This window comes from Pseudophryne corroboree, chromosome 2 (assembly GCF_028390025.1).
Source record: "Pseudophryne corroboree isolate aPseCor3 chromosome 2, aPseCor3.hap2, whole genome shotgun sequence".
Classification (NCBI taxonomy): Eukaryota; Metazoa; Chordata; class Amphibia; order Anura; family Myobatrachidae; genus Pseudophryne; species Pseudophryne corroboree.
This window is the reverse complement of record NC_086445.1, coordinates 976,741,191-976,754,758: the sequence shown is the minus strand read 5'-3', so window position 1 is coordinate 976,754,758 and position 13,568 is coordinate 976,741,191. Positions and strand designations below refer to the sequence as shown.

Genomic DNA, 13,568 nt, shown 5'->3' with positions numbered 1-13,568 from the left:
GTCTGTAACGTGACTTCATAATAATTAAGTTGAATACTTCCTCATTACCCCCACACATTTTAGATTACCAATTTCATGCCTTGTAAGCAACCTCCTACAAAGGTTAATAAACATACTGGGAGTGATTTTTCATTACTTTATCCGCCTATCAAAGCAATTCAACTGTTGCCCTAATCAGACGCCCACTGCTTTATACGCGCCCAAATAAAACAGGGTTTAGTATCTCATATAGTCTCTAAAGTCCTGGTTAAACCACACATTTTATTACTTTGCACACATTTCTTCTCGTACCTCAGGAGGCTGCAAGAAAAAATGTCACCCCCGCAGCTAACGGTTGTCTAAATGGGTCAACAATTAAACTGCTCCGTGTTACGGCCCCTAGTGGTAGCCGCGGGAGGAAAACAATTGAAATTGCCCCCACCATGTTCTTGCTCGCATCAGACTATGCTTTTTAGGGAATTTATATAACTTTTTATGTAGGTGGCTACAAATGGTTTATTCCAGATGACCTCAGTTACAACATAAATGGACTCTCCAAGAATGATTACATCAGATGCATTGTGCTACGCTATGACAACCTGGCCAGGTAAACTCAATGCCAAGAGGAGACGAATGAATTTATAAAGAGGAGAAAAAACAAATGAAAGGATGTTACAGGAGGTCATGTACAAACTACACGGAAATGCAAGTCATCTGTAGCACAGAACACCGAATCCCCCCATCAGAATGTTTTCGATCACCACGTTTGAGTCTGGAAACCGGTCATTACAACAGTCAGACAAGGTCAAATTGGAGGTTTAAAAGATAATGTAGTTTTATGTGAGGGAGACAAGTTACCAAGTATATCACATAGCAAAATATATAATGGGGCAGATATAATTATAGTCTTTACAGCAGAGAAAATAAAATAGTTAATGGCAAGATAGTTCCTACTCTTCCTTTCTACCACAGACGGGTAAATCTGTAGGGCATAAATATTTAAATATGTGATTCCGCTAAAGGAGGCATCATATAAATAACCAAATCCCATGGAACTCCTCCAAAGAATCTGCTTGATGGAATATATAGTCCGTTTCGTGCCCGTACACTGTATTACTCTGTAGCAAAAACCATTTTAGTCTATTAATCTAATTTTGGTCCTTCTGGAGGGGTCTGTGGGGAGTATGAATAATCTCACAAATTTAAAGATTTACTGGTGGGGGGGGCGGGGTGAATAGGGTAAACCACACTTAGGTCGACACCTAAAATAGGTCGACACAAGCATTAGGTCGACATGACAAAAGGTCGACATGAGGGTTAAAAAAAATGGTGTTGAAAAAAAATAATTGGTATCGTTTTCTTCGCAGAGTGACCAGGAACCCCAATTAGTGTACTGTGTCCCCTCGCATTGCAATGCACAGGTTACCATTCCCAATCGTAGTCCAGGTGGCTCATAAAAGTATGAAATAGTTTAAAAAAAAAAGGAAAAAATTGTGAAAAACTCATGTCGACCTTTTGTAATGTTGACCTAGTGACCATGTCGACCAATAGTGGTTAACCTAATGACTGTTGACCCAAGTGTGGCCGATCTAGAGACCGGATACCCTGGTGGGATAAGTGTCCGTAGTTACATTGTGGCACGAGAGTGTTCTGTAAAATATAGAGAGCTATGGACATGGAATGTATTTTAACATGTGGTCAGAATAACTCACACATGCCATCACCTAGTAAATAGACATCCACAATGTTAAACGTAAGGAGTTTTACTGCTTGTGGTTTTTTGCAGTCAGTGTAAGAGAAAAGCCAAAACATGTACATAGTGTATAGGGGATAACAAACTGTTACGTAAACTAAATCCTTTAATATAAAAGATCAGAGTAAGAAGCAAAATTGCCCATCCTGACTAGCATAGGCAGAACGTCTGCTTCAAGAGGTCGGTAAGTCACCAAACGTCTGGAGGTATGAGAAACCACCTTCAGACCGCGAACAGCAAGACTGCAATTATTTTTTTTTTGCCAAGGCCAGTAAAATATAAAACTTAAACATAATATAAGCCGTAAAACAATACAAAACTTATATTGTATAGTGTGTAAAGCACATAAAAAAAATAATTTTGGATCCTTGAAATAAAAAACAAAAAGAAAAACAAAACAAAAACACCAATTCATATTTTAGGGCAGGACTATTAAATGAAATGATGGATGAGCGATATATCCATCCGGTGGGACCGGACTGCATTCTTACTAAAAAGTTTAAATCATTTTTAAATGTTCATATTCAAAATATATAAAATATATCATGCTCCCTTCAATGAGGGCTCTTGCAAAGAAACTTGTAATACGAAAAGTAACAAGTTCCAAAATTTATTATAGTCCTCTGTAGAAAAGAGTGCCAAGCACCATACAGTCTGAAAATAAATGTGCTTGGGGTTCTAAGAGACGGGGACCTTGCACAGTGAAAGGAAGGCTGTGAACTCCCAAGTCTGGCTTCCCCAAGTGCCTTAGTTGTCTTTTTCCGACTGTAGTGAGGCGGTAGCCAGGGCTACGGCTGTGACCGGCTGTCCTAGGCCGTGCAGCTGCAGCTTGGCCATCTTTTTCTGCTCACACTCTGACACCAAGCGGCTCAACTCGGCTGCGCTGTAACCAATCAGAGTCTTCAGGTCACATACAAACTTGTAGACGAACCTCTTGCCTTGAACTTTACAGATCATATCACCGTCGTAGTAATATCTGATAGCGGGGGGGGGGGAATAAAAAATAAAAAAAATCAATAAATTTGAGAAATGCTGCATTTTTTTTTTAAATCAATCATTTATTGTATCGGACTAACAGACTAAGAATAAAAAGTGATCTGCAATAGCCAACATTACATTCATGCACCTAATTCAGTGTTCTCTATATGGCCAACAATACACCTGAATAGTTTTTAAACAATGGTGAACTTCATTACATTGTTTTAAGCAGAACCCCCCTCTAAGATGAGTGACAATACGCTTATGTTTAGATGGTATTATGACCCATACCGGTTACATTTGATAAGCCTACATCCTCCGTCCGTTGTTGGCGAGATTGTGGATTGCAGGGCATCCTCTCTGACATTTGTTGGACCTGTCCCAACATTCAGTTGTATTGTTGTCAAGTTTTTGACATTATTACTACACTGACACACATCACCCCCCACCCAGCTAACATCTCATATGCAGCTACATGTAATCGCCTCAGCGTTCTGAAGGTACAGGACTTTGCGGCTTTAAAAAAAAAAAAAAAAAAAAAAAAACCTGGGCAGACTCGCACATATCATTTACATGTAGAAAAAACAAAACGGGCAGACTGGCACAAAAGTCCTGCACCTCCGGAACTCAGGGGGTATTACATTTAGCCGCTGTTCTGCTCTCTCGTCTGATTCCTGATGCGCCCAGACATACTCAGAAACGTATTGGTCACATCATACTTGCAGCGAGACACCTTATAGCAGTCCACTGGAAGCAGCTGGACCCACCTGCTATTCCCGCCTTTATCAATAAAATATGGCAAATCTATACCTCCAAGCATATCAGTAGTATAATACCGAATTGAGCTACATTCGAATAGCTTAGTTCGACGCCATCTAGTGGCTACCGGGGGTAAAAACATTTGAATCTTGCCTTATACTAGAAAATAAAAGTTAAATTCAAGCCTGGGTGAAGTTCAGCAAGTAATTTTATAATACACAATACTACACATATGGGGGACAACAATCAAGTGAAATATTTTAGCAGTCCAGTGCTGACCTCTCTCCTACCACTTGCACTATATTAAGCAGGTCGCTTTGTTGATGATGTCCCCTCAACATGACCTTTGTACCCAAGCAGATGTAGAGATCACACTAGAAGTGAACAGTGTTGTTTCATACCCTGAAACAACCCAGCTCTAGTAAGAAAGTTCCTCAGCCGTGGCACCAATTCAATAGAACCAAGTATGCCTCATTCAAAACTAAAAATATCAAAGTAGTGAAGTTACATTTTATACAAACAAAGTGTGCACACACAGCAAGGAAAACCAGAATAGGTGATTTTACATTCCTTATCTGCCCTATTCGATTAGTATGTATCCAACTCTTTGTTCATGCATGCACACAGCGAGGCTGGAGGTGGTGAAGGGATCCTAATTAATTAATCACAGTCCAGATCTCGTTCCATTAGGAAGTAATAGGGCCCAGCGGGCTAACGCAATCTGAAGAGGTCTGTTCCTGCAGTTAAGATCAGACATCAGGCTAGTGTTTCTGCATGTGTAACGAGCCTGTTCACCTTCATGGTTAGGCCACTAAGTGACTGCATCATATTCCTTTGTACGCAAACAATGAGGAAACTACATTCAATGCAACTCACACTTCCAAGTACGGTTTTTTTTTTTTTGCTCAGTATAATTATTAATTAGAGTGAACCCCTCTTACCGAAGTGCCCGGCTGAGCTTCTCATAGTTCATAGTGGGTTTATTCTTACGTTGTCCCCACTTCTGAGCAACAAGCTCTGGCTGATTTAGCTTGAACTCTCCTTCATCTCCCACCCAGGATATACAGTCTCTGGAGTCTTTGTCAGTGAGTAGCTCCAGGAGGAACTGCCAGAGCTGGATCTGCCCATTGTTGCCTGCAAGGAATAATCACATCAAGGTCTCTGAGGGAAGCACTGATGACATATTTCAGAAAGGAATCGCCTTATTAAATTACCAGCATCCCATGGACAGGTTACGTAGAGAAGGGTTTGACTTGTGGGTTTCATACAATTACTAGTTTTTCCAGGACAGAATACAAAATAAAAAAACAGATGTGTATGTAGCAGACAATTCAAAAGCGGTGTAAAAAAAATAAAAACAAATCAGAGCCACAGTAACTATGACATAAATAATCCGCCACCCACAAAGAGCAAACATTGTACCTGTTCTGTTTCCAGGAGAACTTCTGTCTTCGCCTGATATGCGCGGCGCTCGCTGCACTTTTGCTACTTTGGTTTGTGTGTTTATCACCTTTATAGTTGTTGTGGGAGTGCTGTTGGCCAATGACCCTGGGATTATCTGTACAGCTGGAAGGAAGCAGAACAATTTCTGTTGGGTGCTTTTGTGCCTTAGATTTCACACAACGATTCTAAAGAGGAAAAGTGGAGATGTCGCCCATAGCAACCAATCAAACCATAGCTATCATTTACATTCTATAAAATGATAGAAAGAAGCCGATTGGTTGACATTTTATGTATTTCCCTTGCAGTATTTTAGCTTTATATAATGTAGTAAATATTTTCAACTGTAAAGTACAGACCGTGCTATAATATTGCATTGACTCGAGAGACACAGCAGATTCTTGGCAAATAAGGACTAACCTATTTTGCTATGCGAGCACCATTAAGGACAATGGAATGGACGTCCCTATGCCATAATGCAACGGACACTGCGATTTCTGGCCACTACATACAGAGTGCAATAGTCTAAGCCCCAGCCACGGCACAGCACACAGGAATACTGCCTGCACTGCTTAGCACCACTAGGGGAACGGAAACTTTCCAATTTAAACTTACTCACACCATGATTTTGCCACCTACGTCCACTGACATTCCCTTCTAATATTAAGTATGAACTCATGTCAGCAATTCTAGAGAGAACCAGTTGACCCAATCTTGCCTTATTGTAACTTTTGACCTATCTATCCTCTGTTTTATTCTGCACATTCAGACTTTCCCAGTCCTGTAACCGCTACCTTAAAAATATTGCTAGAAAATTCCCTTTTCCGGTGCAAAATGCAACCAAACCAATTATCCACTCTCTCAATACATCAGTCAGTCTTAGAGGCCTCTCTCATAGATCAACTACAAGCTGCACAAATATACAATTACCTTCACTCACCTACAAAGAACCCATCCCCCCCCTTCTATACCCCCCAAAACCTAGCTCTGTCCTGCACCTCATCGCTGCTGAACACCTTTTACTACCACCTACGTGACTTCTATGGTGACACTTATGGAATTCCCTACCACACACAATAAAAATTCTTCCACAGCCGTAAAATCTTTAAATACCCCCTGAAACCCCATCTATTAGTCTACCCCACAGGTTCTCAAACTCGGTCCTCAGGGCCCCACACGGTGCATGTTTTACAGGTCTCCTCACAGAATCACAAGTGAAATAATTAGTTCCACCAGTGGACCTTTTAAAATGTGTGTGTGTGTGTGAGTAATTAATAGACCTGTGCACCAGCTGGGTTACCTGCAAAACATGCCCTGTGTGGGGTCCTGAGGACCTATGGTCTACCCTACCCTTGTTTCCATGTCTAAATTTATTATGTCAAAAGGTATTGGAAAAAAAAGAATGGGGTTGTACTGTTAAGGTGCACACTATGTGTATTAAAATATAACTTTTATTATATTAAGAGGTCATTAATTGGCTAACCTGAAAGCAAAATATATGTTAAAACCAATTCAGAATTCAAATTAATGTGCTGAAAGATAGAAAAGGTGAGAATAATTAAAAATGACTGCTCTGTTGACTGCAACAATAGAATTTTTTTTTATTATATATATTTATAATATTCTAGAAACTTCTTGTATCCTATTAAATGAATCTGTGTGTGCTTTGAATTGAATAAATCCACCTATGGTGTGAAAATTTTAATTATTCCTGCTTATTGCTGTCCCTATAATTATTATCTATATATCCTTCCAACTTAAATGATGATAGAATAAATCATTGTGAGTTCTCATGTATGAGTTGTGTGTTCTTATTTGTCAGTGCATGAGCACTGAGTACATCAATTGTATCGAGGAAAATCTTGATACAGTGTAATAAAACAGTAGAACACAGTATTGTGCCACAATGTATCAGCCTCTTAATAAGGGGCCTGATTTTGATGAATCAGGCTATGCTTAAGATACAATCTTGTGATTCTGTATGATCCTATATATGCTGATAATTGCATAATTATCCAAGGGCTGCAGCGCTATTAACTCAATCAGCATATATAGGCTCATACAGAATCGCAAGATTGTATCTTAAATATATAGATACTAATTATAGGGACAACAATAAGCAGAATTTTAACACCATAGGTGGATTTATTCAATTCAAAGCACACACACACACAGATTCATTTAATAGGATACAAGAAGTTTCTAGAATATATATATATATATATATATATATATATATATATATATACACATACATATATATATACACACACACACACACACACACACATATATATTAAATAAAAAAAATTCTATTGTTGCAGTCAACGGAGCAGTCATTTTTAATTCTTCTCACCTTTTCTATCTTTCAGCACATCCATTTGAATTCTGAATTGGTTTTAACATATATTTCGCTTTCAGGTTGGCCAATTAATGGCCTCTTAATATAGAAATAAAAGTTATATTTAAATACATATAGTGAGCACCTCAACAGTACAACCCCAGTCTTTTTTTCCAATACCTCCTGATGTTCATATGGTTGTCCTAGGTAGCACCCCCAGCTAATAGGAATTTTCAAATATCTGTATTGGGGTTCATATTCTAATAAAATGAGAAATTTAAATATAGAAATCAAGTGTGCAGATTTATGTTAGTTCTTTATGGCTACATTTATTATGACAATCTTCTAAGTCTGTTATATGTCTCCTGTTTCCCCCACAAAATCAACAAAAATAAATTTACAAGCCTTAAAAGGCCCAAAATTATTCAAGACACAAACCAGAAATGTCCACAATAGAATACACAAACGTATCAACTTACGCTGATCAATGGTGACTGTGGCAATTTCACCTCCATGTTCTTGGCTCGCCAAAACATCTGAAGAAAATAAAACATTACAATGAACAACTTGCCCAAATGCAACATTACATAGACTGCTGATTAGGTACAGAACAAGATAATAAGAAAGTTAAAACACAACACAGGAAAGACAACTCAAACCCCAGATCGCTAAGGCACTTAAACATACGGATAACGCATACCTTCTTGTGTAATCACTAGATCTTCCCTTTGGCTCCAAAACGTGCACATTATATTATAAGTATCCAATTAAATTAGCAGTTAGTGAGCATTTAGGAAGAATTTCCTTGTACAGCAACCAGGCCAGAACATAACATTGGTAAACTATATAAACAATAAATGACTAATTATTGCAGATATCATTGATCCCGATGCTTTCAAGTGTAAAAACAGATGGAAACCAGCCTGAAATCCCAGCTTCTCGGAAACACCAGTACTTCTAGTGCTGCCTGAACAGCAGATACGTGTAAGTGATTCAATCCATCATAATGGCTTGGTCACGTTTCATCATTATCATCGCACGAGCAAGTTACTGAATGCACATTAACTCACCTGAGCGAGCCTTAGAGACAAATGAAAGCCCATAACGTTTAGGGTAGTACCTTCAATGTGCATTCCCTTGAACAGGCTTCTGCATTTGGTTTTTACTAACAAAGAAGCTAATGCTCATGTACATTAGTCTAAGCACGTCTGAGGGGAGAGCGATTACACATGTTCCGCTTACACTTTCTGAGCAGTTCCAAGTGACTCCACAGAATCTCTCCTCTGGGGACTCTCTGAAAGAAGTCTTCCTGGCTGATCTGACACAGCTCCCTCCCGGGAATACTCAGGGCGTTCACATTGATATCGGTCATGCCGAATTCCTTCATCACCCATAGCACCCAGTGCAGGACTTGGTCTGTAGACCACTGCAGCGGATCTGGAAACAGAGATAGGTGAAACCATTTACATAGAACATAGCAGTGTTGAGACACAATATTGAATATCGGGCTGTTAGAGTGACCGGGATACTGAAACCTCTTATCTGTACATGAAGACATTTAAAAATATAAATAAAGTTAACATCCGAATTAGATGAACCAACAGAATTTAGTGGTGGGTAGCATCGTAAGTACTCAGGCTGTGTGCAATATTTCTAGGGTTAGATATTAAAGGGCACACAATAAAACAAATTTCACATACAATATATATATATATATATATATATATATATATATATATAGACACACACACACACATATATATATATATATATATATTTATACACATATATACACACACACACATACATACACACAATACACAAAATGATTATGTAAAAAATACTTAAGGCAATATCGAAACTCGAGACAACGAAAGGGGATTTTAAATGCAAAGGCTACTTTAAATTAGTATTAGCACATACTGCAGGCCATATTATTGCCTGCCACAGAAAAACTGGCTCAGCCTACAATATCACAGACAGAAGCCTGCCACTCCATTTATCCTATGTCAGCAGTTCTTATCCCTAATTCCAGAATATAAAGTTTAGATCAACCAACACTACTTGGTGGGGGGTGGGGGAGAGGGGAGGGGGTATTCAATTTCCAGCGAAGGGTGCAATGCCAATTGAGCTGGGAAAAGGTTTACCCCCTATACGCATTCCCGTTTATCACTCTCACTCTGTGAAAGGACATCCTCTAAACTACTAGAGGCAATATTTTAGCAACCTTTATTATAGCACTGGTCTAGAGCAAATATCTTAGGGGAAAAAAACAGCACACAGATATTCAGCTATTATAAAACCCTATTGATCTTCCTTATAAAACTTAATGAGGGTCTAACCATGTAACCGGCCCACATACACCAGAGGCTTGGTACACAAATTTTTAAAATTTATACAAAAATGATCCTATAGGTAAGTAATGACAGAGCCCGTTATAGACACTGCAAAACATGAAACCACTACAGATGTGTCGTCCTACATCTAGCGACAATACGCCATATGGCGCAAGACGCTCGGCACGACTGCTGCGCAAGGGATGTGTAGTGTAGACTTTTCTTCACACTTCTAAGCATTACAGATGCAGCAAAGCACAGCTCACGGTGAACTACAGGCGCTGGGCTGTGACTATAACCTTGCAGGAATGTTTAACAAGTACAAAGTCGCAGATGATGCACAACGGAACATAATGCCACAAAAAGCCGTTGCCGCTCCAATGTAGCACCTCATATACAGATTCAGTAGCATACAGTACAAATGTCACCCATCACATGGATCAGTGCATTCTACAAATGTAGTTATGTCACTTCCAGTTTTAGTTCTGCAATAAAACACAATTTGAGTGAAAGACGCTCGGCGCATCCAAGTGGCACAGAGAGGGGCTGTTTGGCATGACTGAAGCCACAGTGCATGAGGACACATTAAGGATTCTCCGTTAGATAAAAGACTAAATATCCAATATAAGGTACTTATCTGTGATTAGTATGCCCCTTACCATAGGGTATGCCTAGTCGCTCCTGCTCCTTCCTGTAGCCTTCTAATGCTGCGGCCCATCGGGTCACTTGCTCTGAGGTTTCATCAGAAATGGTGACATGTTTTGTATCATCCAGAGTTATTACCTGGGCCTCTTCTACAAGCTGGGCCTCCATCCCACCATGATGAGCATCTGGGTCAATCACCACTTCAACGGTCTCTACAGGTTTTACAATCTCAAGTATGTTCAGCTTTGGCTCAAGTCCTAAAACATTTACACAGAAAAAAAAAAACTAAGAACCACAAATCTACCCAGATCAAGAATTTTTTTTTATTTGCTTCAAAACCAACTCAGACCTCATCAATCCAATCCGTCTCCAACAAAACAGTTATCACAAGAAATGTGGTACCTTCCTGCTCTTCCAATATTTCCTCTTCACATCCCAAAACTGCACCCGCCCCCCCTTCCTCCTCCCTGTGTATGACTGACTATCCCCAGTAGATCCCTGCAGGACTTCACACATAAACATGCTAGAAGGAAGTGACTGTATACCCCTCCATGATATCCAGCTGACCTCTTACCCATTTGAATACATACAGATTAAATGTTTCTCAGCCTCTCCCACAAAAGCAAAGGTGTCATCTTTTGAACAAATCTGTATCCGATCTCCCTGCATACAGACATACGATTTTAATACTAAACAGATGACTCAAATGTATGCAAAGTGGTCATGAGAGACAGTGGGAGAGAAACCTATGAGATGAGGACATACGGAAGGAGTTGAGGGAGGGAACTACTTTGTTTACCTTGTAGTACACCCACTCATTTCACTTTCAACTTCTCTATTTCTCTCATCAATACTCAATCATGCTGCAATGTTTCCTATGCCTCCTACCGTGTAATGAGACCAAGTTTCTCTTTAGTTACTTTTTCCTGTAGAAATGGTTTTGTTTGACCACTTAAAAAAATAAAAAATAAATAAAAGAAAAGTAAAAGTTGTTAGTTTTGTACCAATACTAACCTTGCTGTGATATAACCTGCACACTGAGCTGTACAGATCCATCTGTTTTAACTCCTTGGTCGAACAAACTCCGATCTGGGTCAAGCTGATGGAGAGACCAACAAGAAATCAGTTAACAGAACACACTAATGTAGTGGATGACAGTGGACGGTGATCTGAAGTGGGTGCGGAATACAAGTTCTACATGCATTAGGTCTACAGTCAAAAGGTCAATGGTAGACACAAAAAAATGGTAAACATGCTCTTTCTTTTTCATCCACTAGGAGTCACTGGAGTACTCTTGGGATATGGACGGCTTTAGCAGAACAAGGCACTGAATATTTAAATTTAGTAACTCTCCTCCCCTCCATATTCCCAGAGTACCTCAGTGTTTTTTTCTGTGCTCACAGTAGAACAAGCACGAGTGCTAGCTCTGCAGCACTCTACTTATTTTATCTTTTATTTTTTTCTAAACTTTATTGCACATCCCTTCCTCCCTTACCAAAAGGCGTGGGTCCGGGATAGTGGAAGCTGCTACAAGCAGCTGCTTGCATGTCGGTCCTCACTACAGAGCACCCTCACATCCAAGAGCAGAACTACCCGCAGGAAGGCTGGACGGAGCTTACAGAAGAAAGCCCCGTCATAGCCCCTCACCACAGGCGTCCAGATATGTTGGGTGATGGGGCGGTCAGCTCACGCTGCCGCCCCGCTGTGTGGGGAACACTTTATGTGCACCGCATAGGGGGGTGGAGAGAAGTCTTCTCAGGCAGGGGGGGGGGGGGGGGGGGGGGGGGGGGGAGAGAGAGAGAGAGAGATAAGTGTATGATGCCCATAGCAGCAGCAGCAGAAAAGGCTGCATGGGTTGTAAGAATAGCATGGGCTATTAAGCCTTTATTAAAGGGTTTGTTATTAACAGGATATTTCCAGGTTATATATGTCTTTCACACGATTTATAACCTGCACTGTGATTATGACTAAGCATGGCGGCCATTTTAACCATGCTTCCTGTTTCTTCCAGTTTGTGATTCCAGAACGTTCCTGTCCTACAACACTACTCCACCGGATGGCGCAGGGGTGTTAGTTGGAATTTTGGATCAGGTTTCATATAGTAACAATTTTACTGAGTCGTGCAAGTTGTCTGTCTTTCTGCATAATGAGTAAGGCACCAGCAAAAACAAAAAAGCAGTTTCACTGCAATGTCTGTAAGAGTGCGTTACCGGATGGATCTACCACATGTACAGTATGTTTTGTGAATTCAGCTACAAATACAATTTCCGCTCCGGTTTCAAAGCCGGTTTCATCCCCGGACCCTCCATGGGCAATGCTAGCAGATGTAATGGCTGGGTTGCAATCAGAATTGTCCGCCGCTCGACACGAGCGGGAAGCGGCAAGATCCGAGTCTCGGGTGAGACCGCCAGAACTACCGGAGGGGTCTCAGCCTTGCCAAAGGTCCAAGTCCACTTTGGGTAGAAGGGATAAATTTAATTTGTCTTACGATTTACCGGTTTCTGCTATGTTGCATTCTGACGATGCCATGCCAGACCTCACTGCGCAAGAGGAGGGTGAGGAGAGCGAATTAGACCAGCAGTCAGATAGTGAAGAATTTGACAGCCCAGGCATTGATAATCTCATCAGGGCAGTGCGTCAGTCTCTCAAGTTTACAGAGACTGAGGAGCCTCTGACAAATGATGAAGTCGTATTTACTAAACGACAAAGATCTCCAATGTGTTTTCCTGTTTCGGAATTTCTTAATAAGAGGTTAGTAGAAACACGGAAGAATCCGGATAAACAGTTTTCTATACCTCGCCGGTTTAAGTCTAGTTACCCATTTCCAGAGTCTGTGACATCTACATGGGAAAATCCGGCAATGGTGGATTCGTCGGTGTCAAAACTAACAAAAAAATTAACCATACCAGTACCAACGGCTACTACGCTTAAAGACCCTTCAGACCGGAAAATAGAAGCTATGCTAAAGTCCATGTATATAGCAGCAGGAGTGTTGCTTAGACCTGGGTTGGTTGGCATTTGGGTAACTAAGGCGCAAATGGTATGGATAACAGAACTCAAGTCTGGCCTACATGACGATCACCTTATACTTCTCGCTGATCAAATCTGTGAAGCTGCTGAGTATCTATGTACAGCTTCTACTGACGTCTGTCAGCTCACTTCTCGCCTTTCATCGTCGCTAGTTACGGCACGACGAGCACTCTGGCTGCGGTTTTGGCAAGCGGAGGCAGAGGTTGAGAGGTATAGAGGCGTTACCTTATGGTGGCGAGAAGTTGTTTGGTCCTGAATTGGACAAATGGATTTCTGAGGCCACGGGAGGGAAGTCTGTTTTCCTACT

At 40.6% G+C, this 13,568-nt stretch overlaps 1 protein-coding gene across 1 annotated transcript in view; it reads right to left on the bottom strand.

Annotated features, from left to right (window-relative positions):
* Positions 1-1,726: 1,726 nt before the first annotated feature.
* Positions 1,727-13,568, bottom strand: part of GABPA (GA binding protein transcription factor subunit alpha) — a 72,925-nt gene continuing 61,083 nt past the window's right edge. The window contains exons 4-10 of the mRNA XM_063956378.1: positions 11,246-11,330; positions 10,246-10,488; positions 8,493-8,687; positions 7,730-7,786; positions 4,892-5,035; positions 4,411-4,603; positions 1,727-2,708 (exon numbers count right to left, since the gene is read on the bottom strand). Of these exons, the coding sequence (XP_063812448.1) occupies positions 2,480-2,708; positions 4,411-4,603; positions 4,892-5,035; positions 7,730-7,786; positions 8,493-8,687; positions 10,246-10,488; positions 11,246-11,330 (1,146 nt within the window). The 3' untranslated portion in view covers positions 1,727-2,479. The remainder of the gene's footprint in view (positions 2,709-4,410; positions 4,604-4,891; positions 5,036-7,729; positions 7,787-8,492; positions 8,688-10,245; positions 10,489-11,245; positions 11,331-13,568) is intronic.